The sequence below is a fragment of the Pelophylax lessonae genome, assembly GCF_965119305.1.
Source record: "Pelophylax lessonae genome assembly, chromosome: 10".
Lineage (NCBI taxonomy): Eukaryota > Metazoa > Chordata > Amphibia > Anura > Ranidae > Pelophylax > Pelophylax lessonae.
In genome coordinates this window covers 27,605,103-27,631,765 of record NC_138777.1, presented here as the reverse complement: position 1 = coordinate 27,631,765, position 26,663 = coordinate 27,605,103, and the positions used below count along the sequence as shown (strand labels likewise).

General features: G+C 45.2%; 1 protein-coding gene across 1 annotated transcript in view; it reads right to left on the bottom strand.

Annotated features, from left to right (window-relative positions):
* IFTAP (intraflagellar transport associated protein) overlaps nucleotides 1-26,316 on the bottom strand; it is a 62,244-nt gene extending 35,928 nt beyond the window's left edge. The window contains exons 1-3 of the mRNA XM_082269565.1: nucleotides 26,118-26,316; nucleotides 7,867-7,988; nucleotides 2,220-2,285 (exon numbers count right to left, since the gene is read on the bottom strand). Coding sequence (XP_082125691.1) covers nucleotides 2,220-2,285; nucleotides 7,867-7,988; nucleotides 26,118-26,310 — 381 coding nt within the window. The 5' untranslated portion in view covers nucleotides 26,311-26,316. The remainder of the gene's footprint in view (nucleotides 1-2,219; nucleotides 2,286-7,866; nucleotides 7,989-26,117) is intronic.
* Between the last annotated feature and the right edge of the window lie 347 nt (nucleotides 26,317-26,663).

Genomic DNA, 26,663 nt, shown 5'->3' with positions numbered 1-26,663 from the left:
GGGGAGGAACCGGCGGCAAATTCAAAAATGTAAATACACAAATGAGATGATACAAAGCTGTGATCCTAACGGATTACACTGTATCTGCCATTGTACCACAGGATTTCACCTGGTGACTTTTCCAGTGCCCTGCCTGTGCTTTTCCAGTTTTTTGTGCCTGGAAAATAGAGAACGACCATGGCGTCCAAAAAGCATTTTTTTTGCGCAAAATCACTTTTAGACGAACTGGAAAACAGCGACAGCGAAACGGAGTTACTTGAAGAACTGAGCGATAGCGATTCGTGGGAAAATTCGTCATCCGGTACAGAAAGTGACCACAGCGACGATTCTGATGTCTCTTCCTGGCACATCGCTCCTTTGGAAATTCTGAAGAATTATTTGATATACTTCCCAAATTCCACATCTATGTGCCAGAAAGAGACATCAGAATCGTCGCTGTCGTCACTTTCCGTACCTGATGACAAATTTTCTCACGAATCGCTATCGCTCAGTTCTTCGCTCAGTTTGTCACACATGCCGAGCACAAACAGTTTGGACGAGAAACACATTAAACTTTCAATTTATCGTTCGTTCTGCAGAATTTTCCCAAACTGTTACTTTGATTTTTCAGCTCTGAAAAGTCAAAACCGATTTTCTATTTGTGCCCATTAAAGAGGTTGTAAACCACAAATTTTTTTTTTTTTTCAAACTGCAAGAGAAACACATAATAAGCTAGTATGCATCGCATACTAGCTCATTATGAAATACTTACCTTAGAACGAGCCCCCGCCGTGCCGCCCGCCTACCTGTATGACGGGCAACATGTTCAGTCGCCCGTCTTCCGGGATCACGGCATCCGGCCATCTGATTGGCCGGAGCCACGGTGACGTCGCGCACGCGCGCGGGAGCCGATGGTCACGGCACGGGGCTCTGACGGAACGGCACCAGCGGCCGTTCCTTCAGAGCGCATGCGCCAGTGACGTCACTGGCTGCATGTAAGGTAAATATCTCCTAAACCGTACATGTTTAGGAGATATTTACAGTACCTATAGGTAAGCCTTATCATAGGATCACCTATAGGTACAACTTGCAGAGGAGGGTTTACTTCCTCTTTAACTGGACGAAAAACGAACAAACTGCCCAATTGACAAGTTTTGGAATGATTTTTCGGCTAGTGTATGGCCAGCATAAAAGGCCTAAAAGGATCCTTTCACACGGTCCACATCCGCCGACGGAGCCGTTCTGCTTAGCAGGGGATCAATCCGCCAATACCCACTTAGCAGGCGGATGACACCTCCGTCTCCGCTCTGTGTGCGGAGATGTCAGATACCTGCTCTCCTCTATGGGGGAATCGGATGAGAACGGAACGCCTGTCCGATGGACGGATGGAAAATAGGGTTTGCATCCGTCTGGATTTCACAGACAGGATCGGATCGGACAGCAGCGGGTGTCAGCGGACATGTCACCGCTGACATCCGCTGCCCCATAGGGATGCATGGAGCATCCGATCATGTCCGCCTGAAATACTGACAGGTGGATCTGATCGGATCCTTCGTGTGAAAGACCCTTACTGTGTTTTTCTAAATCTGTGTAACATTCTCTGTGAGCTCCTGAATCTCACCTTTTCCCCCCTCACCTCTGTTTATTTGGAATGAGCAGTGCATGTAAGTTGGGGTCATCTGCACTCTTCTATGTACACCACACATCCATCTCAGGAACGAGTAAGGGAGGGTGGAGACATTCCAACATACAGTGGGACCATGGAGATTGAAGGTAGCCACCCTCTAACAGAAAGTCACATGTAGGCAGCAAAAAAAAAAAAAAAAAAGGAATTTGGAGATTTGGAGGGGCCTAAGAGCAATAGAAGGGGAATTCTGAGTTTAGAATACCTACTTTCAATATTTTTGCACCAGAATTGATTTCTCATTTTTAAAGGCTGATCGGAGCCGCCTGCTTCCCCGCTGCCCAATGGGGGCGGGAGCACGCCGCCGGCAGCGCACGCTCGCCCCCTAGCTTCCCACGCGCGACTGACGTACATCTACGTCGATTTGGGCAGGAGAGCCACCCTGCCGCAGTAAATCTGTGGCGGGTGGTCAGGAAGTTGTGAAAGTCTCTATCGGATGCCGGGTGACAACATAAGAACACAATTGGGAGCCGAGGACAAAGTGTCCTCCTCACCCCATACCAGGAATGAACATGATGATACTTTAGTTGCTATATCAGATAGATGGGCGATTTACCTGAACTCTTCCAGAGTGTGTAAGACTGTGACAACATCCTACGTTTTCTCCTTCACTGATAATCAGCTGTAAAAGTATATAAAAAAAAAAAAAAAAAAAGGATCATTCCAGTTCATTTCTTAATCAGAAACTACATTGTGGGCTTATGCTGTCAGAATGCTCTCAATTTATTTTAATTGTTCAGGTTCATCAATGAATGATTTCAGGCGAAACTCCGTGATTTCAAACCCCAATTCCAAAAAAGTTTGGTCACAGTGGAAAAATCGACATAAAAATGGAATGCAATGATTTGCAAATCTCATAAACCCATATTTTATTCACAATATAAAAGTATACATATCAAATGTTTAAACTGAGAAAATGTACAGATTTAAAGAAAAAAGAAGATCATTTTGAAATTGATGGCAGCAACATGTCTCAAAAAAGTATGGAAAGGACAACAAAAAGCTGGCAAAGTACAACACCAATTCCAAAACGGTCGGGACAGGGCCATGTTTACCACGGTGTAGGGGGGCGGGGGTGGGAGCGCGCCTCTGGCGGCACTCGCTCGCCCCCTAGAGGCTCTCAGGCTAGCGACGTAGTACTACGTCACTTTGCACTTTGTTCACCTGTACGGGGCTGACCTCCGCAGTAAATGTACTTGTGGCGGTCGGCAAGTGGTTAATATATCTTTCAACATTGATGGTGCCCATACCCAGTAATGCACCCTCATACCATCAGTGATGAAGGCTGCTAATAACCAGCCATAGGTGTGCGCAGCCTATTGCATTAGGGTGTGCACCCCAAAGTTTAAATACACATGCATGTGTTTGCCTACATGTATATGGCCCCGGTACATTACTCTCAATGCTGGCAAAGTGAAATAGAAGTGTGTGGCACTTCTCTTATGGCAGAGCAGGTCCGAGGGAGATCTTTCCCATCTCCTCACTGGCAAACAGAGCGATAATGCTAATGTGCCCTAGGTGATTAGGGTGTGCCCAGGCACACCCGGCACACCCTGTGCGCACGCCTATGTAACCAGCTGGGGGGTCCCTTGTAGAGCTGCATGATTAATCGTTAAAAAAATCGTTATCGCCATTCACCCCCCCCCCCCCCTCCAGATCTTAAAATGGCATGTCCTCGATTCTTACAAAGCTGTTCTCTGCTCACTCACAGCTATCAAAAAAAAAAAAAGCCTCCTGCAAATGCTTATCAACATTTTTTTGGGTGCTAGATAACTATAAACACAATGCTTCACAATGTATCATTTCATTCTTTTAGATCAAAGCAATAAACTTCCATCTGTAAGTGAGGGCAGTTTAACCTCTTAAAGACTAAACCTATTTCTGACACTTGCTTACAAGTTAACAATCAGTATTTTTTGCTAGAAAATTACTTAGAACCCCCAAACATTATATATATATATATATATATATATATATATTTTTAGCAGAGACCCTAGAGAATAAAATGGAGATTGTTGCAATCTTTTATGTCACACTGTATTTGCGCCAAAGTCTTTCAAATGCAGTTGGTTTTGGTCCCTTAAAAAGTGGGAGGCACATATACAAACTGTTGTAATTCCTACACCATTCACCTGATTTGGATGTAAATACCCTCAAATTAAAGCTGAAAGTCTGCAGTTAAATCACATCTTGTTTGTTTCATTTCAAATCAATTGTGGTGGTGTATAGAGCCAAAAAGATTAGAAATGTGTCAATGTCCCAATATTTATGGACCTGGCTGTAAATGCAGTCACCTCCGACCAGAACGCCCTGACAGGTGGGCATTCCCACACCACAGACAGTGATTTTTAGAAGTATATCTGAGCCCATACAGTGATATCCTTTACAGAATCATGCCTGTTTTTAATGCAGTGCTGCCTGACAGCCTGAAGTTCACGGGCATCCACTATTGCGTTTCGGCCTTGTCCTTTACACACAGAGATTTCTCCAGATTCTTGGAATCTTGAATATATCATGTACTGTAGATAATGATATATTTAAAGTCTTTGCAACTTTTCTTTGAGGAACATAATTCTGAAATTGTTTGACAAATTTTAGACACAGCTTTTCACAGATTGGTGAACCTCTGCCCATCTTTATTTCTGAGACACTCTGACTATCCAAGATGCTCTTTTTATACCCAATCATGTCACTGACCTGTTGCCAATTACCTAATTAATTGCCAAATGTTCTCCCAGCTCTTCCTTGTTAGTATCACTTACTTTTGCCAGCTGTTTGTTGCCCTGTTCCAACTTTTTGAAATGTGTTGCTGCCATCAATTTCAAAATTACCTTATTTTTTCCTTAAAATTATACATTTTCTCAGTTTAAACATTTTATTTGTTTTCTATTTCTATTGTAAAAAAAATATGGGTTTATAAGATTCGCAAATCATTGCATGTTGTTTTTATGTAGAGTCCCAACTTTTTTGGAACTGTGGTTGTACTAGCCACCCCCTCCACCTACCTTTCCCCACTCTGCGAAGACCCCTCTTTTTTTTTTTTTTATAAAAAACCTATATACATACTCTTTTCTTTCTTGAACTTTTCTTGCTGGTCCAATGATATAACTGCAGGTCCTTCTGTTGGTGGAAGTGGCGGGGGCAGGCTTACAGAAAGTGTGAGCTACGTTCAGTCCTGAAGTTCTGGAAGCCCAGCTTGCGTGATGATGCACTTCCTAGTGGGACATGGGCAGGATGACTACAGTGTCATTGTAAGGAAAAGGCTTGCCAATAGACGAAATGACTCCTCTAGATGGACATCTGTTCACAGGCTAAAGCATGTTCTTTTTTGTGCTCACAAGAATTAGGCACTGGCTAATGCATATGCGCATACTCGCGCACGCACACTGTAACAATCTGGATGGAGGCCGAAGTGCAGAGAGGGCTTCCCTTGCAGCTCAGTGCGAGTCACCACTGGAAGTGGTACAGGAGGTGAAGCGTCCCAAGTAGCACAGGTTGCCTGTGGTGAGCACCAGATGATTTCAGGAACTCCAGGTAAGGCAGGCAACTAGAGGAGTAATAAAAGCCAGGCCGAGGGTCAAACACCGGTGATCAGTCCAAGAGCAAGGTAAGTAGCAGAACAGGGACGAGCCGGGTCATACACAGGTGAGCAGGCAGAAACAGAGTCCTTAGGCAAGCCGGGGTCATACACTGGGAAAACAGGCAGGTAGTAGCAAGAGCAAAGTCCGAGAGGCAAGCCGAGGGTCAAACACCAGGAGGAGATCAGATGGTTCAGAAACAAGCCGGGTCACAGCAGGAAGTCCAAACGGGAAACAGGAAGCTGAGAGATAATCCAGCAATGAGTCTGCTCCTATGGCCACCTTTTATAGGCCAGCAGAGGGCAGTGTCAATTGAGGCAGGAACGACCATTGCTATTACTGGCAATGTTGCCAGTTCTCCTACGGCCATTTCCCCGACTGGCCAGCAGAGGGCTATGTCGATTGAGCCAGGAGCGTCCATGACTAGTACTGGCAGAAATGCCAGTACGGCTGTGTCCCTGACACACACGTGTCGTCGCACATTCTCGTTCGTGCCAGTGCTCGCGTGCACCTGTGACAGATGTTGGCACCAAACAGGCTATTTAAATTCAGCAAGTGCTCAGGATCAGTGCTGCTTTGTCTTCAGCCTCCCGTGTGCCTTGTGATGCTGTGATTCTGCATCCTGATACCAGTTGTTGACCCGGCTTGTCTAGACCACTCTCTGAACTCGGCCTGCACTGACCTCTGCTTGTCCCCTGACCTCCGCTTTTGTCTGCTGCATTGGCTCCTGTTTCATTGATTGGTTCCAGACCTGGCTTGTTTCCTGACCAAGCTCCTGCCTGTGCCCTGTACCCGATCCATTCTGCCTTTGTATGACCCAGCCTCCCTGATCCTGCTACTCTGCCGGCTGTCATAGGTACCTGTCTACCATCCTGCTGTTCTGGCTGATCTACTATCGGTTACCAGTAACCGCCTCAGCTGCCTGCTGTCACCCGTGCCAGCCTGCCTCAGTCTGCTGCTTACCAGCTAGCTTGCTTACTGGAGCCTTCTGACTACTTCAGCTACCCAACATGGACATCTACCCTGCTGCTAGCAAGACTTACAGGCACTTTTGACACTTGTGCCACTCTGTACTCCTGCGCTTCCTTTCTACACTATTAGCGACCCTGACTCAGAGGTGTAAGAGAGGCCTTTCTCAGCCCTGCTCAGCTGATAACAGGGGTACTTCTTGCCCGAGGCTTCGGGGAAACAGACTATCCAATTGGGATTGTATACGAGGTGCGACTCTAGGTTCGTCCCTATTTCCCATGCACTTCATGGATTAAAAAGGTACACCTAGCAAGAAACCTACGTATTGTGCGACTGTCTGGCATTTAACCTGTGTATCCAGGGCTGGGGGGGAACAGCACTCCATTCCTGGACAGAATCAGACACTACGTATCACGAAGTGTTAAACACTTTCTGATGCACCTCAGAAAACTGTCTATCTTGGGCTCACCGTTATCCCACTTGGTACAGCCCTTCTATCAAGGAGCATACCTCGGCTCTGACGCTTGGCTACCTTGCACTGCAATACAAACTGTCCAAACCAGTTCCGTATTGGGACCTGTTGTTATCTATATTTATACATCACGTAGTGATCTTATGTTGGTACTATAGTCCATCATACTCTCCTGAAGAAGCGTTATAAAAACGCGAAACATGTAGAGAAAATCAATTCTTCAGCTGTCCCCTCATCACCGGATACATATCACCATCATATTATGACCTTGTCTCTAGCAAGAGGTCTTTTTGGTATCTGTACACCTTAGCGGGGATTGAGGGTCACCCACACTTTATGACTGTGATGTTAAGATGCATGATCTATATTTTAATATTGTATTGATTATATATCCATTGTTATATTGTTCTAAATCTTTTTAATCATTTTTAAATAAAAAAATATTTTTTACGACATAAGTGTCATATTGCTGTGCCGGGAAAGTCCATGCTCTTTAGCAATAGCAAATTTCTTCTTAATCTAATTAATAGGACGTGGCACAATTTTCATAAGTGGTGTCCGCAATGGCCATCTTGTGGTGACACCTTACTACCACATAACTTTCTCAGGAATGGTCACACACTGATCAAAATTTGGTCAAACACTGCTGAACTATCCACATTTGCCAGCTTTAGAAATACAAGGACATTCAGATATGGTAATGGAAACGTTGTAAGAGGTGTCAAATTTTATTTATTACTATTGTTTTCACTAATTGAATATTTGTATCCTTTTCATGAGGAACCACGCTAATTATTTGGTTTCCTGGTTTAGTAGATCTTCCAGTTGCTGAAGATTGATTGAGTTGATAGCTTTGGTAGGTTCTTATGGTACCTATGTGTCTTGGTGCTTTGTGGGTTGTGTTGTGGGTGGGTTACACTTTTGTTTTTGCTTACATGCATTATTATTGATCCCTATATAATGTGCATTTTGCACTAAACACGCAGCAAGTAGAATGTTTTCTAAAGCTCTTCAGAAAAGCTTAGGTGGGAATAAAGCCACACACAAGGATATCGGGGGAAAAAAAAAAAAAACGTGGTTTAATTCCAATCAGTAAAACATAAAATGTGCACTTGAAAAATCAAATTAGATTGAATTTGATGGAACGAGCATGAAAACAAAAATGAGAGTATATGAACCCATACCTGCTCCAGTTCCTCTTCTTCTCTAATAGCACTGACTTCGCGCGTTTTCCTAGCTGAGGCGTTTTCAAAAACTGTACAATGATTTTGTGGGTCATCAGTCTGGATCGGACAATCTTGTTTCTCTGTCAAAAACAAAATCACATTAAAAGATCTGGGATCACTGAAGTGAAATTGGCCTGGACTAACGTATACCTATATCAGGAGTATCCAAACTATATAAACAATGGGCCAGTTTACTGTCCTTCAGACTTTAGAGGGGCCAGACATTTGTGTCATTTAGTGCAGGGGTCTTCATCTATGGCCCTCCCACTGTTCCGGAACTACATTTCCCATCATGCCTAGTCATGTCTGAATGTCAGAGTTTTACAATGCCTCATGGGACATGTAGTTCTGCAGCAGCTGGAGGGCCGTAGTTTGGAGATCCCTAATTTAGTGGCCAATCGGTGCCAGTGGGTGAAATGGTATCCCATTGTTGGGGCCAGAGGGAGGAATAGTGTCTCATCATTGGTGTCAGTGGTTGTAATAGTGTCTTGAACCAGTGAGAGGAACACTGCCCTATGGGCCGGATAAAGGCAAGAAAGGGGCCGCATTTGGCCAACCCGACGCAGTTTGGAGACCACTGATCACTGAAACAGAACCGATAACCCTTCCTATCACTGCCAATCACTGCAGGACATTTTGGTAATATGGTGCCCAACATCTGAAAGAAGAGATGTAGGGTCAACTTTTGGATCACTCCTCCTGGCTTTCATGAAGTGAGAACCTCAAAGCACCCTGACGACATTCCAGGGAACAGAAAAATATTTCCTCACTCATTAAAAGAGAAGTAAAAAAAAAATCATTATGGTTTGCTTATATTGGGGAAGGGGGACTTGAAAAGACCAACATTTTATTTCAACGGCCCAACCTTTCTCAACTATTATAACAATGAGGAACCCTCGAAGAAGCTTTCTGGTCTCTAGGAGTGCCTGCCAATAATTGTATACATTGTTCGAGCCTGCAGTGAGATGTTCGAAATTAAACACCATAAGTGATCAAAAAGTGCATTTGAACACACACAAAAAAGTTCACTCAGGGTGTGTCGTATAGTCCCCTCCTGATAAGAAAGGACCCTTCCCTGACCCCCCAGGGGCACAAGGCTCCTGATGGAAAGGGGTAAAGCACACTTAGGTCCACCTAGCCAAAAGGCCCGGCAGACTCCTTTCCTTATGATCAACCAAAGTCAACCAATGAGTACTTAGGTAGGGGGCTCTCCGAAAGAGAGAGGGAGAGCAGGGGAGGAACCTAATCGAAAAATATTGAGAATGACTGTTTGTAATAGCATTCAAATCTGACTCCATGATACTTTTTTCATTTTTAAAAAAGGTTCTTCTGGAGCTGTATCAATAAAAAAAAAAAAAAGCAGCTCTGGCTGAAATACCCACCTCCTTTCCAGCTTTGTCACCCAAAGTAACAGGTTTCCACCACTAGATGTCCTCAGTCTTAGTCATTCAGCAAAGACTACGGACATCTTTTGAGTCCAGAGTGTCATGGACCCACTAACAAAATGGCCCCTGCCCCCACCTATAACTGGCCTTCACAGCAGGGGGCACATGGAAGGGCAACACATGAAAGACAAAACCAGAGAAATTCCCAGCTCAACTCACCAACCAGTCTGCTTGCCATCCAAATTAACCTGTCTAAAAGTACGCATTAAAAACAGAGCTTTAGTTAGCACACATTTGCAAACGCATGTGCAAGCTGCAAGGCCACTTAAGGGCACCCTGTGTTACCTGCAGTCCTAACTCCTGTAAATTTATGCGAGTCTCCACAGTGGAAGCACATGCATTCTAAGGAATAGATAGGGGGCAGGTGGGCCTGGAGGTAGCCCAATCCTCCTTATAGGTACAGGGGCAAACTGGACATTCAGCTCATAGCACAATGGCAGCAAAGGTGTCCAGTGTGTCCCTTCACCAATATTACATCGGTAACTAACAAAATGGCCCCTGTCCCCACCTATAACTGGCCTTTACAGCAAGAAGCACATAGAAGGGCAACACATGCAAGACAGAATTAGAGAAATCCCCAGCTCAACTCATCAACCAGTCTGCTTACCAACTGAATTATGGCCTTGCAGCTTAACCACTTAAGCCCCAGAAGATTTTACCCCCTTCCTGACCAGGCCCTATTTTGCGATTCGGCACTGCGTGACTTTAACGGACAATTGCGCGGTCGTGCGACGCTGTACCAAAACAAATTTGACATCCTTTTTTCCCACAAACAGAGCTTTCTTTTGGTGGTATTTGATCACCTGTGTGATTTTTTGATCATGCGCTATAAACAATTTTGAAAAAAACAATATTTTTCACATTTTTTTATATGAAATTCCCAAAAAAAAAAAAAAGTAAAAATCTAAATTTTTTAACATTTTTGGCCAATTTGTTTTCTGCTACATATGTTTGGTAAAGAAAACAAAAAAATCGCAATAAGCGTATTTTGATTGGTTTGCACAAAAGTTATTGCATTTACTAACTACGGGAAAGATTTTTGCCATTTTTGTTGTTTTTTTTTTACGAGTAATGGCGGCGATCTGCGATTTTTTTTTGCGGGACCCGCGACATTGCGGTGGACAGATCGGACCCTTGACTGACATTTTTTACACTTTTGGGGGTACCAATGACATTACTACAGTAATCAGTACTAAACATATGCACTGTTACTGTAAAAATGACACTGGCAGGGAAGGGGTTAACTTTATTGGAGAAGGAGGGGTTAAGTGTGTCCCTAGGGGTGTGTTTCTAACTGTGCAGGGATGTGGCTGTTCATGTAACAGCAGAGATCAACAGTCCTACATAGCAGGAACGTTTGATCTCTGCTGTTACACAAGGGAGAATGACAGGTGGCTTTGTTTACATTAGCCGCCTGCCTTTCTCCCTCTGTAACTGACGATCGCGAGTGACCGGCGGACATGGGGTCCGCCGGTCACTCGCGTGGAGGTGTCTGTGAACGAGCGGGGGCGTGCCTCCGGCAGCACGCGCTCGCCCCTTATTGGCTCACAGGCTAGGGACGTACCAGTACGTCACTTTGCCTGCACGGGGCTGACCGCCGCAGTATATATACTTGCGGCGGTCGGCAAGTGGTTAGGCATGCATTTGCAAATGAGTGCTAACTAAACCCCTGTTTTTAACGCATACTGTTAGACAGGTTAATTTGGTTAGTTAGCAGACTTGTTGGGGAGTTGAGCTGGGAATTTCTCTGGTTTTGTCTGTAAGGGACCGCCCCCGAGGGAGCATCACCCCAATGCCCTACATTCACATGTAATGATGTGATTGCTCTGTTGGAATAGGATCTAAAGAGGAAGGTGACCTTCCACATCACAGGACAGGACTGAAGACCTTTGGGTGAGGCAAGTATAAATATAAAATAAGAATAAAGGGGAGTGATGTGGTGATTGAAAGAATGAGCCCAAAGTTGGTCTTTAACATATTAACACTTTTGTGACATTTAAGTGATTGGGTTTACACATACTTATAACATTTTGCAAACCTCAGCTTTGCCTATCCACAAAATCTTGCCTCCTACAGCTGAACATGCTGCATATGCTCGATCAGAGACATCTTACGCCAGTTGGCAATGGTCTGACCTTCCAATGACTTCACGCGGCCACTACCCATAACTGACAGTTTTTTTTTTCCCAATGCTTTCATGCTACATCCGCAAAGTGCTTGATCAAACAACATCTAGAATTAACCACAGAAGGGATGACACCAGGTAGGACACAAAGGCAGTGATGAATGTTTCACACTCCTGTGAGATCTCCCCAACCCCCACCCCCGGGGCCCCCTGCTCTCTAGCGCTGCTTGTTCCCTTCTGCCAAGATCCTCATAAAACTTTCATCCTTGCTTCAGCTCTTTTCGTGAAGACAAAGAGACATCTGGTCATCGCTAGCCCTTCACAGTCGGATATGAATCAGGTATGAATATAATATTCCTCTGAAGATTGAACGAGAGACAAAAAAAAAAATCCTGCGGTCTTTAAATTTAGCTCTTCACATCATACAATAAAAGGGAATCTTTCATTCAAATGAGGTGTATGGCGTCCCTGGAATAGAGACAATTCTGAAGCTTATTGCCTCAATCCCGATGCCTCACGCCAACATCAATCGCTAATCGCCGGCTGAGCCGGTGATGGCTCTCGTTTTTTCTCTTTATGTCGGCTGATGCTTTTATTTTCCTAGGTGCCCTCTTCACCTACTTTTCATGTGGAGCCTGATTCTCCTATAAGTGCACAAAGGCATATAGAATACCTTTTTGGTAATCGCCCCATGAGGCTTTACAGAAGGGGATAGAAAGAGGAATCCAAGAGAGATAGGTTCCTTCCGAGCTCATCCGTGAAACAAAAGGTTTGTTAAGGATCTTACAACAGTCGTTTTTCTTCTACCGTGAAAGGAATCTTGTTATTTAGTTTTAGAATATCTGTATCTCTCTTTATTCCCAACGTGGGGTCCCATTACAAGAAAAAAAAAAAAAACTCTTCTCTCCGACAGCAAAACGTTTGGGGAAAAATTAAATTTCTAAGCCCGCTGTGAATAAGACAAAACGGCACTTTCTGCAGCCCATCGAATTGGAATTTGTTTGCTGGGCTGGGGCTGGCAGGAAAAGTGGAAGCTTAACACTTCCAAGTTTATAGAACAGCAAAAAAGTTTTATTGAGGTGTAAAGCTTGATAAGCACACCAAAATGGTTGAAGAGACAAGAACTCACTGCTCAAGGTGGTGTAATTGCCTGATGACTCACACCGGTGCATGCCCGGGTCGCTTCCTTCGTGAAAACTTGATAAAGGAAAAGGAATTGGCAGCACTCCAGGTTGAGTCAAAATCCAGATTTATTGACTGGACATCCAAATATGACAATCGTGACAAGGTAGACGCGTTTCACACACTGACTGTGTGCTTAATCATTACTTTACGTAATGATTAAGCACACAGTCAATGTGTGAAACGCGTCTACCTTGTCACGATTGTCATATTTGGATGTCCAGTCAATAAATCTGGATTTTGACTCAACCTGGAGTGCTGCCAATTCCTTTTCCTACACCAAAATGGTTGTTCTACCAGTTGCAAAGGGTGACATGCATACTAGACTAGAAAGTGTGACTAGAATGAGAAAGAGCACCCAAAGAGTCAACCACCTATGCCTATAAAGATAAATATGTTGAGTTAAAGTATAAAGGATGGGCTTACTGAACACAGGAGTATTGCACTTTGGATTTGGGCACCACTAGAAGTCTTTAGGCCTCCACTAAGCTGGCATAGACCCACACTCCCTTAAGAAGCAACAACTCAAAACAGTCCTCGTGGCCATCTTATACACCCAACCCCTAAGCCGAGGGGAGTTAGGTACAAAAGCATACCCCAGTAACACTGGCCATTGGGCTGGCTACTCTCTTTCCCATATATTCTTGCCCCTTCTTGGCTGAGCTGGGGATATAACTCCTCTAGGTATAGGCCATACAGACAACGTCCAAGTCTTCCATTTTCTTACTTTTCTCTGAAGAATAACTGGAAATATTATAGTCCAATAAACTTTCGGTAATATTCTTCACCAAACCACAGTGCCCAACTTCTTTCCATTTTCAGGATACTCCTGCCCGAGTCTTCGCTTTCCCCAACTTTAGTTCACCTGGGAAGACTATTATCTGGAGCTGCTACATCTGGCTGAAAAAGGACTTAAGTATTCACATGGAGGCCATACACAGATACACTGCACTCCTCTGCCTTCAAAACTCCACTCAATCCTCCAACATTCCCTCCTTTATCCTGGGCAGCTCCATCTATCTATCTATCTATCTATCTATCTATCTATCTATCTATCTATCTATCTATCTATCTATCTATCTATCTATCTATCTATCTATCTATCTATCTATCTATCTATCTATCTATCTATCGTGAGGGATTAGCTCAGTAGCGGGGGGTGTCCAGAACTCCCTGGATGGGTCACAGCACAGTGGATTAGGCACGGACAAACAGCAGGATCTTGGGTGAAAACAAAACACTCAGTAGAAGCTGCCCCCCCCCCCCAATCCAACGCAGGAATCTGGTTCCAGGGTGGAGGCCAAAAGTATTTGGATGCCTGCCTTGACACGCACATGAACTTTAATGGCATCCCATTCTTAATCCGTAGGATTCAATATTGAGTTGGCCCACCCTTTGCAGCTATAACAGCTTCAACTCTTCTGGGAAGGCTGTCCACAAGGTTTAGGAGTGTGTCTATGGGAATGTTTGACCATTCTTCCAGAAGCACATTTGTGATTTCTCAGCTCTAATTCATCCCAAAGGTGTTCCTATCAGGTTGAGGTCAGGACTCTGTGCAGGCCATTCAAGTTCCTCCACCCCAAGCTCCCTCATTCATATCTTTATGGACCTTGCTTTGTGCACTGGTGCGAAGTCATGTTGGAACAGGAAGGGGCCATCCCCAAACTTTCCCCACACAGTTGGGAGCATGAAATTGTCCAAAATGCCCTGGTATGCTGACGCCTTAAGAGTTCCCTTCACTGGAACTAAGGGGCCAAGCCCAACCCCTAAAAAACAACCCCCACACCATAATCCTCCCTCCACCAAATGATTTGGACCAGTGCACAACGCAAGGTCCATAACGACATGGATGAGCGAGTTTGGGATATAGGAATTGACTGGCCTACACAGAGTCCTGACCTCATCCCGATAGAACACCTTTGGGATGAATTAGAGCGGAAACTGCGAGCCAGGTCTTCTCATCTAACATCAGTGCCTGAGTGTACAAATTTGTCTTTGGAAGAATGGTCAAACATTCCCATAGACACACTCCTAAACCTTGTGGGCAGCCTTCCCAGAAGAGTTGAAGCTGTTATAGCTGCAAAGGGTGGGTCAACTCAATATTGAACCCTACGGATTAAGAATGGGATGCCATTAAAGTTCATGTCCGTATCAAGGCAGGCATCCAAATACATTATATTACCAAAAGTATCTCTACTGCTGTTAGAATACTACTACTGCTACTATTAATAGTAAAATAATTCAATATTTTTTACATGCATGTTATATTGTAAATTAAGTTATAATGGACATACTTACTTTATATGATAATTAAAGTTTTTCCCAGTTTGAAAGGGAAAATAAATGGACAGATATAAAATAATCATAACGTATGAAGTAACCAAAGCAAAGCTTGCTACGCTAAAGTTAATCTGTAGAGATGAGCAAATCAATTTGCCTGATTCAAGAATTAGCCTGGATTGGGTAATTTCATGCAAGGTTTTCAACTTCTCTATACAATATATACACACACATATATATATATATATATATATATATACATATACACATACATACATACATACACACAGTAACTCACAAAAGTGAGTACACCCCTCACATTTTTGTAAATATTTTACACCTTTTCATGTGACAACACTGAAGAAATGACACTTTGCTACTGTATTGGTGTCACTAGCGATGTCAGTGTCAGTGACCCTCCCAGGCAGTGTCTGTTACAGCCAGATTGCCCACCACTCTATCACAGTCACACTATAAGATGCTAAACACTGATTACCTGTCAGGGTACCTGATCCGAGGCCAAGGTGCTGAGAGCGCTCCCCTTGTGGCTCAGTGCCGCACACCCCTGAAGGTGGTACAGAGGGTGTAGGGCCCCAAGTGGCACGGGTTACCAGCTGGAGGCAGATGGGTAGAATCTGAGGGAATCCAGGAGCATGCTGGAAGAGCTGGAAGCACAACAGGATGGAAGTCTTCAAGAGCTCTGGGGTAGCTGGGCAACCGTGTGCCATGGAGTAGTCTTTAGTAGAAGAGACAGGAACTGGCTGAGGTCTCGGACTGGAGCAGGCAGCGGAAACCGTGGTAGAAGCCGAGGTCATGCACAGGAGACAGACAGGATAGCCGAAATCTTAAAAAGCAAGCCGGGGTCATAAATGGTAGGTAGCAGGAGCAAGGTGGCCAAAGGTCAAACCAGGAGGAGGAGATCAAGCAGAGTCAGGAGCAAGCCGGGTCACAACAGGAGATCCAAGAGCAGAACACAGGAGGCACAGGAACACTGGGGAGCTGAAGATAATCCAGCAATAAGAAGGATCCCACAGCCATCTTTTATAGGCCAGCAGGAGGCTGTGTCTGTCGCGCATTGTGTTCACATGTTCGTGCCTTCGCGCATGCGCATTTGCTATTCTTACGCCAGGGCGTACAGGGATGCACCGGATGCGCCAAGAGCGTCCATTGGTATTACTGGCAGCTCTCCTATGGCCATTTCCCTGACATCACCACCATTACAGTATAGCATCCACAGTAGGGATGGGCCGAACACCCCCCTGTTTGGTTTGCAGCAGAACTACCGAACAGGGGAAAGTTTCTAACCCAAACAGCGAACACCATTGAAGTCTATAGGAGCAGAACAGGAAAAATCAAAAGTGCCCATTTTAAAGACCTATATGTAAGTAATTGGCCATAAAATGGGTATGGGGGTCTGGGTACTGCCCTGGGGGACATGTATCAATAAAAAAAAAAAAAAAAAAAAATTATAAGGATCGCTTTTTCAGGAGCAGTGATTTTAATTATACTTGAAGTGCAACAATAAAAATTAAAAATTCCTTTAACTATAATGCCTGGGGAGGGGGGTGGGGGGTTCCCTTGGTCTGCCTGTCAAGTGGTGCATCTGTAGCACGCACAAACCACGCTGCAGCAAAAAGCAAGTCAAATCCCATTTAAAATGACTCGCGGTTACAATTGCCGTCCCCAGCTTTTGAAAACAGTAAAGAAAAAATTAGTATAGATTTGGAAGGGAACCCCACTCCAAATTTTTTTTAAAAAATGCCATGGGGTCCCCACCAAAATCCATACCAGACCCTTATCCAAGCATGCAGCCTGGCAGGTCAGGAAAGGATTAAAAAATTTAAAAAAATAGAGCCTCCCGATGTAATTCCATTGTCAAACACGGTTGACCCAACAAAGAAAAAATGCTCCCGTCACTGGGAGTCCTCCCGCCGAATGCCTGCTCTGTGCTTTGGCATTTCTTATATAATTAAGGGGGCGGGGCCACCTGGCTATGTCACTCGGTGGCACTGCCCCCTTCTCACATCACAGACTGATGCATGCTGGACATGTGATGTCAGAAGGGGGCAGTGTCACCGGGTGAGGTAGACAGGTGGCCCCGCCCCTTACCTATATAAGAAATGTCAAAGCACAGAGGAGGCATTCGGAGAGAGGCCTCCCAAGAGGAGAGAGCTTTTTTTTTTCTTTTTTTTCGTGTCAAGCGTGATTGACAATGGATTTACATCCAGAGCCACTATTTTTAATTTTTTAATAAAGTATTTGGCAAAAACTTGTCTCTTGTGTTTATTATTTTTTTTACACTATTTTGGTGAATGGGTACCATTGGGTACCATGGGGGGGCAGGATCTGGTGGTCCCCTTGTTAAAGGGGCTTCCAAATTCAGATAAACCCCCACCCACAGACCCCCCACAACCACAGCCCAGGGTTGTGGGGAAGAGACCCTTTCCCCCTTCAACATAGGTACAAGGTGCTTTGGGGTGGGGGGGGGGAGGAGGGGGTAGTAGTCTGGTATGGATTTTGGGGGGTACCCCACACCGTTTTTTTCTTTATTTTTTTACCGGCACTTAACCAGCTTACAATGCGCCCTGATTGAACAAAGCTTTGCCAATCAGGGAGTAGAATGCACTGTGCAGCACTCATTGCAGGGTGTTCGTCTAAGTGAATTAGCAGAATTCAGGTGTTCGGATAACAGGCAAATGTTCGGTCTGAAGCCCATCCTCTACATGTGTGTAAACCATAGTTTATGGGCAGACTCGACTGACTACTTTTTCTGCCGTCACTTTTCTATGTTTCTTGATGCTCCAACTTTCTCATAATACAATTAATATATACTTATTGGGATTTTTTTTTCCCAGCAAAGACATGTAGCAGAATACACTTTAGCCAAAATTCATAAAAAAATTAGATTTTATTGGATATGTTTTATAACAAAAAGCAGGGAAATAAAAGGTTTTCAAAATTTTTCTTTTAAAACTCAAATATCACCAAAAGAAAGTGTTGCATGACTGTACAATTGCCAGTTTAAAGAGGTTGTAAACCCTTTTTTTTTCTTTTTGACTCTGCATCGCATACTAGCTCATTATGAAATACTTACCTTAGAACGAGCCCCCGCCGTGCCGCCCGCTTAGCTGGATGACGGGCGACATGACCAGTCCCCCGTCTTCCGGGATCGCCGCATCCGGCCATCTGATTGGCCGGAGCCGCGGTGACGTCACTCCCGCATGCGGGAGCCGACGGTCACGGCACAGGGCTCTGAAGAAACGGCACCTTCGGAGCGCATGCGCCAGTGACGTCACTGGATGCATCTAAGGTAAATATCTCCTAAACTGTGCATGTTTAGGAGATATTTACAGTACCTATAGGCAAGCCGTATTATAGGCTTACCTATAGGTACAAGTGTCAGAGGAGGGTTTACTTCCTCTTTAAGTATCAGTCCCGGTTCACATATATGTGATGCGGGAACCCTGTGAATCCACTGTGGGTTCCTGCATCGCATTCAACTTGCACATATGCACCCTCTGCCATATGCAAATGGCTGGGGTTGTCAATACAAAGTCAAAGACAGTTCGCATATCGCTGTGCAAACTGTCAGTTCAGACATGAATCGGATCGCATAGGTGTGACCACCCATTCGATCAGATTCTGGTGCGGACCTTAAAATCTGTATGGCTGAATTTGCATCACACAGACATCGGATGTGATCTGCAGAGCAGTGCGCTCCGAATCACATGCGATGTCTGTCATTGCATATATGTGAACCGGGATTCACAGTGCTGAATAGCAAAAAATGCTCTGATCATGAAGGGTGTAAAACCTTTTGGAGGTCAGGTGGTTAACCAGTTCTGGACCGGAAGGATTTGCCCCCTTAATGACCAGGCCATTTTTAATGCGATCCGGCACTGCGTTACTTTAACAGGAAATTGCCCACTCGTGCAAATCTGTACCCAAATAAAATTGATGTCCTTTTTTTCTCACAAACAGAGCTTTCTTTTGGTGGTATTTGATCACCTCTGCGATTTTTATTTTTTGAGCTGTAAAAAAAAAAAAAAGATAAAATATTTTTCCCATTCTGCTTTATAACATTCCCAAATAAAAAGCAAAAATGTAAAAATCTAATTTTCTCATCATTTTAGGCCAATTTGTATTCTGCTACATATTTTTGGTAAAAAAAAAAAAAAAAAATCGCAATAGGCATAATTTGATTGGTTTGCGCAAAAGTTGTCGTGTCTACAAACTAGGGGCAAGATTTATGTCATTTGTTTTTCCCTTACTAGGAATGGCGGCAATCTGCGATTTTTAGGGGGACTGCGACATCACGGCGGACAGATCGGACCCCTAACTAACATTTTTGACACTTTTGGGGCGACCAGTGACATTACTACAGTAATCACTGCTACTGTAATAATGGCATTGGTAGGGTAGGGGTTAACCTAGTGGGTGATGAAGGGGTTGAATGTAAGCCTAGGGGAGTGTTTACTAACTGTGGGGAAGGGGGGGTGGGCTTGTGAAATGACCATAGAGACATGTGATAATATATAGAAGGATCACAGGCGCTCTGTGATCATTCCAGGGAGAAGAACGGTCAGCTGTGTTTACAACAGCTGACCGTTCTTCTCTCTCAGCGGAGAGCGATCGCAGGAGGCCGGCGGCAATCGTGGCCGCCGGCCCCGTGCATCGGCATCCCCGCTGCCTAGTGGGGGGCTGGAAAGCGCCGGTGGCGGTGCGCGCTCGCCCCCGAGCACCAGGCGCGAACGACTTACCCGAACGTCGGATCGCGCAGGAGGGGTTGCCTGCCGCAGTATATCTGTGCTGGGCGGTCCGGAACTGATTAATATAAACATTGTAGTAACAACCAAAATGTCCATATGTAATTTTTCTTGAACATTCTACATTTTTGTATTATTTTCCTGAAGCGGGGAGTAATCTTCGTAGTTGGTGATTCCATTTTCCGTGTATTGTTGTGCTGCAGTTTCAAAGATGTTTTTGTACTTTTGAACAACACAGCCTTTCCAGTACTTTTATGCATGCTTGACAAAACAATAACACGCGGAGCTAGAAGGAGCAGATGTTATCTAGTGGGCTGGAAACCAAAAACTAAAAAACAGCTTTAAATATTCTCTGGAGACTCCGCATGATCAGACAATGAAACCACAACTTTCTACCTGCTGTTCTCCATCCCATTTCCATGCATTCCAAGAACTGCCCGTAAAGTCGTATTAAACCCCCCTTTTATTTTTTTTTAGTTTAACACATTGAGAAGAATAAAATAAACATCCCTCAGTAAACTATTTGGTCAAATTCTTCTTCATTTTCAGGTTACAACGTTCATCGTTTGAGGTCTCCTGGTTGTAAAGGCAAGACATTTTATACTATTGCAGGGCTTTTTTTTCTCAGAGAATAGGTGCAAGAACTCCTCCCTTGACTCCACCCCTTACCCACCTGCGAGCACCCTTATTTGGTTCCACCTCCGAGCACCCTTCTTTGGTTCCACCTCCGAGCACCCTTCTCTGGTTCCACCTCCGAGCACCCTTCTCTGGTTCCACCTCCGAGCACCCTTCTCTGGTTCCACCTCCGAGCACCCTTCTCTGGTTCCACCTCCGAGCACCCTTCTCTGGTTCCACCTTCGAGCACCCTTCTCTGGTTCCACCTCCGAGCACCCTTCTCTGGTTCCACCTCCGAGCACCCTTCTTTGGTTCCACCTCCGAGCACCCTTCTTTGGTTCCACCTCCGAGCACCCTTCTTTGGTTCCACCTCCGAGCACCCTTCTTTGGTTCCACCTCCAAGCACCGTTCTTTGGTTCCACCTCCAAGCACCGTTCTTTGGTTCCACCTCTTACCCACCCCCCAGTACCATGTAACGCTCCTTGCGTTTCTTATAAGGTGTGGATTTTCAGCTGCAGAAGTAGTTCCACGTCAGTAGTCATGTAGGAGATATGCTGAGATACCAATCCCAACCTCAATGACTCATCATGTATGGAAGGTCTTATTTCAGCAAGTAAATACACACAGTAATTAAGCTGGTTCCTAGTGTGACTTTATATACATGTGGTAAGACAATGATAAAGGTCTTAGGGATAGGTTTGATTGGAAGTGTTAGGTGACAGACACTTGAGGTGAGACAGTGCAGATGGATGCAGGAAGGGTTAGCGATCATGTATGATAACAGATGACAGAGTAGCAGGTGCATACAGGAGAGATCAACCCAGTGCAGGAAATAGTAGCAGTAGCCCCAAGAGCCAGCAATCTAGTTATGCAGATGTAAAAGACAGTCCTTGCTATGCAGAGCTAAATAGTGTAAGCCTAGTACAAGTCTATAGAGATTTCCCCTGTGGGGTACTTAGCACTAATAGCGATAGCCGAAGGATCGCTCAGGAGATGCGGATGATCCAGTAGCAGGATGCAGGGATCAGCGCAGCGAGGTTCGTCAGCGAGGAGAGCTTGCAAGCATGGAAGCTTCAAGCAAGATTAGTATCCAGGTACTGGTGTTTGAACGAACACATGTGAGTGAGAACCGACGCCCTAAATAGCCATCTAGTCCGGCGCTGGGTGATGACAGCTTCAGCCTTAAAGGGAAACACACCTATATGTGTTTCTTCTTTCTAGGTAGATGGAAATCACCCGGAATAAATGTGATAGGAGGCACTGAGAGTGCCAGAACCTTACATTACCCCCCCCCCCCCCGTAAGGCCGGCTCCGGAAGGCCTCTAAGGCTGGTTGTTGATATAAGAATCACATGAGACTGGTTGGCGATGCGAAAATCGGAAGGAAAAAAAAAAAAAATTTCTCTTTTTTTTTTTTTGTTGTCGATATGAGAATCGAAATGAGACTGGTCTCCGATGCGAGAATCGGATAAGACTGGTCTCCGATATGAAAATCGGAAAAAAAAAAAAAAAAAATGGTTGCCGATATGAGAATCGGATCAGGTTGGTAACCGATCTGAGAATCGGATCCCTTGTTGCCGATATGAAAATCGGATCAGGTTGGTAGCCGATGAGAATCGGATCCCTTGTTGCCGATATAAAAATCGGATCAGGTTGGTAACCGATGAGAATTGGATCACTTGTTGTTAGGGTGTCTGCTACATGGACCCCTCACTAGAATCGGACGCATAACCATCCGAAGTAATCCTAGTAGACCTAGCAACCAATGCTTCTTCAAACATCCTCAGATCCTTCCTACATACCACCGTGCCATTAGAAGCACGTACGCAGTCAGGTGCAAGAATCTCTGTATTTTCATCGGAAGCCAGAAATGTGCTTGCAAAAATAGGAGTATCCTCAGGAGGTGGTACAGGAGGGTTTTTTGAACGTGGTATAAAGTTCACTGGAGTTGAAGGAATATCTATTCCAATATTTGTTAATTTCTGGGTGTCCTTCACTGATATAGAACGGGGACAGGGCTGGCAACAGCCTTGATAATTTCCAGGCTGTTTTTCAGGGAAGACCCTTCGGATTCGCCTGGCCTCCATTGGGAGAGCCTTAGGCCTATGGGGTCTGGTTGGGCAGAATGTAATGAAATGTCCTTGCTATGCAGAGCTAAATAGTGTAAGCCTAGTACAAGTCTATAGAGATTTCCCCTGTGGGGTACTTAGCACTAATAGCGATAGCCGAAGGATCGCTCAGGAGATGCGGATGATCCAGTAGCAGGATGCAGGGATCAGCGCAGCGAGGTTCGTCAGCGAGGAGAGCTTGCAAGCATGGAAGCTTCAAGCAAGATTAGTATCCAGGTACTGGTGTTTGAACGAACACATGTGAGTGAGAACCGACGCCCTAAATAGCCATCTAGTCCGGCGCTGGGTGATGACAGCTTCAGCCTTAAAGGGAAACACACCTATATGTGTTTCTTCTGTCTAGGTAGATGGAAATCACCCGGAATAAATGTGATAGGAGGCACTGAGAGTGCCAGAACCTTACATACCACCCCTTTTAGAGAATTCATGATAACAAGAAAGGCAGCTAAATAGATCTAGCAACAATAGATCCACCCCAGCAAAAATGGACTCCCAACAGCCAGCATCAATAGACCCTCCAGCAACATTAGTCCCCTCCCCTCAACAGTAGATCCCTCCCAGAAATGATTGACCCACTTGCAACATTTAATACCTACCCCAGCAACAATAGATACCCCACCAGCAACAGACCCTCCACAAAAATAGATCCTCTCCAGCAACAATAGATTCCCCAGTAGCCAGCAACATTAGGCCCCTCCCTCCACAGTAGATCCCTCAAGCAACGATTGTCCCACTGCAACTTAAGACCTACCCCAGCAACAATTGATACACCACCAGCAACTATAGACCTCCCCAGCAACAATAGACCCCCCTGCAAAAATAGATCCCCTCCAGCAACAATATATTCCCCAGTAGCCAGCATCAATAAACCCTCCAGCAGCAAGCAACATTAGACCCCTCCCCTCAACAGTAGATCCCTCCCATAAATGATAGACCCACTGCAACATTTAAGACCTACCCCAGCAACTATAGACCTCCCCAGCAACAATTGACCCCCCCCCCCCCGCAAAAATAGATCCTCTCCAGCAACAATAGATTCCCCAGTAGCATTAGGCCCCTCCCTCAACAGTAGATGCCCCCCAGAACTGATTGACCCACTGCAACTTAAGACCTACTCCCTCAACAATAAATCCCTCCCAGCAATAAGGGACCCCCCAACAACATAAGACTCACCCCAGCAACAATAGTTCCCCCATGAGCAACAGAAGGCCTCCCCAGCAAAAATAGATCCCCATTCTCCGCAAAAATTGGTGCCCTCCAGCAACAATAGATTCCTGATTAGCCAGCATCAATAGACCCTCCAGCACACCCATGCACCCCTTGCCATTACATACATTCATTAAGCCATACATATATTCATAAAGCCCTGCTTTAATGTATTCCCTTACATAATGTTACACTGACATTTCATATTCCTGATATGTGGCTGCTGTACCATGTACTTGCATGAGAAAGTCTCCTCTTCTCTTTCTATTGCTTCCTTTATGTGAAATCCCTGGTGTTCCTGCCAGTCCCGCTTTTCTATCAAAAACTGACCACACCAAGCACGAGAGCACACAGGGTCAATTTTCTACCTGTGTTGGGAACTCAGCCTGTTCTCCTCCAATGATCAGACTTGTGCTTACACGCCCTCCTGCACAGCCATTCACTGGGAAGATCAGTGTGCTGCTGTTCCTTCCCGAGCTCTCTTTTTTTTGCATTCTGCTTTGGGGCCTGCCTGTTCTCCAATGGCCAAGGCCTGTACTGACATGCCCCCACTGCATAGCCATTTATTAAGATTAGTGTACTGCTCTTCTCTGCCCCCAGCTGACACCCCCCCCCCCCCTCGTCTGCAGTCTCTCCCACACCTCTTCAAAAAAGCTGAGAACAGAGGATAGCTGATCACTTCTAGAAAAAGAAAAAAAAATATTTATAATATATATATATATATATATATATATATATATATATATATATATATATATATATTCACTGCCTGGCCAAAAACAATCGCCACCTGGAATTAACTAAGCAACTAAACTAAGCATGCAGTGACTCTCCTATTGGAGAGTTACTGGATGTTCCCAAAGAATGAGGTCAGCTGACCACCTGAATATACGGAATGACCAGGTTATTGCATCAATGAATTTTTTCTTCCCTGGTGGCACGGGCATATTCCAAGATGACAATGCCAGGATTCATCGGGTTCAAATTGTGAAAGAGTGGTTCATGGAGCATCAGACATTTTCACAAATGGATTGGCCACCACAGAGTCCAGAACTTCACCCCATTGAGAACCTTAGGGATGTGTAAATGTTTGGGACACTAATGGAGGGACCTCCAATGATGGGGGACACTAATGGGGGACCTCTGAAGAGGGGGACACTGATGGGGGACCTCCAAACAGGAGGACACTGATGGGGGACCTCTGATGAGGGGGGGGACACTGATGGGGGACCTCTGATGAGGGGGGGGGGACACTGATGGGGGACCTCTGATGAGGGGGGGGGACACTGACGGGGGACCTCTGATCAGGGGGGGACACTGATGGGGGACCTCTGATGAGGTGGGGGGACACTGATGGGGGACCTCTGATGAGGGGGGGGGACACTGATGGGGGACCTCTGATGAGTTGGACACTGATGGGGGACCTCTGATGAGTTGGACACTGATGGGGGACCTCTGATGAGGGGGGGAGAATGACGGGGGACCTCTGATGAGGGGGGACACTGATGGGGGACCTCTGATGAGGGGGGGACACTGATGGGGGACCTCTGATGAGGGGGGACACTGATGGGGGACCTCTGATGAGGGGGGGGACACTGATGGGGGACCTCTGATGAGTTGGACACTAATGGGGGACCTCTGATAAGGGGGACACTGATGCAGAGTGCTACATTGCGGAGGACCAACTCTGTGAATATCCCGTCAACAACTGCCCCTGCGAAAACACCCTGGTAAAGTTAACAGCTCAGTCTAACATGCCCAGGCCTATTTTTTTTTCCAGTCTGGGCCGGTGGTCATACCATCAAGTAGGAAATGATGTCCGACCGCGATGGTGTCACCCCCATCTATGACAGTGAATGGTGCCTGTCCAGTGTCCACTGCTCTGTCCCTCTCCTGCTGTCACTCCGCAGCGGCAGGACAGAGCACTGTGGCAGGCTAGAGGGGAAGAGCCGTGCTGATGTAATGCCGAAAAATTATTTGGGGGGGGGGGGGCGTGTTTTACTGCACTAGGGTGAAAGCTCTAGTGAAGCCACAGGTTTTGAACCTCCGTCAACTTTGGGGTTTTTTAGTTTTTTTATTGCATGGGGAAGGTTTAGAATTTCTCACAGGTTTTATTGCTATCTGTGTCCTCATTGGTCAGATTCTGTGCACTTCCTGTCCTAAAAACAGTGGTCACCAGGACAAAAAGTGATGTCTCAACCGTGGACCAGAGGTTCTAATGAAAGCTTCGGCCATTGGTTCGTACAGACATTTGGGAATGGCCCACTACTTACAGCTGATTGTGATTGGCTGCATGTTACATACGAGCTTATTCTATCTTGGCTGATTTTGCTGTCGATTCTTTTATTTCTCTCTCCCCACTCTAGCCAAACCATAAAAAAAAAAAAAAAAAAAAAAAAAATGGCTGCAATTTAACACTATTTAATGATCTCAAATATCACTTTGATGTGAAAGACACTCACCTTGGGGAAGGTAGCTGAATGTTGTTAGGAAGTCTTCATAGGTCTGCTCTGGGATGCCGACAAACCTATTAAGAACTGTACAGACCATCTCCTCTTCTGCCACCACGGGGGATTTGTCACAAGAACTCGGCATAGCGCCAACTTCAGGCTTAAACAAAAAAAAAAAAAATAGTTCATTTGTAGAGCAAATCATATCTCTGCAAACATCAAGGGGCTGAGTTGTGCAGCAAAAAAAACGAAAGCAGTTGCCAAAGCCATTGTTTTAGATTTGTCACCAATGAAGCAGAGGAAATATATATATACATGTCTTGTAACAGAACATACAATGTAACAATTCTAGGGGGGGAAATTGCTAATTCCCTCTAGCGTTCTCTAAAATTGTTACGTTGTATCTTTTGTATCAAAAAACTATGCTCCTCAGCTCCATCTAGTGGCCAAATAGAGGGATAATGGCGCAAAACAGATCACCAGTAATACTCAAGAAGTCCTTAACCACTTAAGCCCCCTTCCTGACCAGGGCCTATTCTGCGATTCGGCACTGCGTGA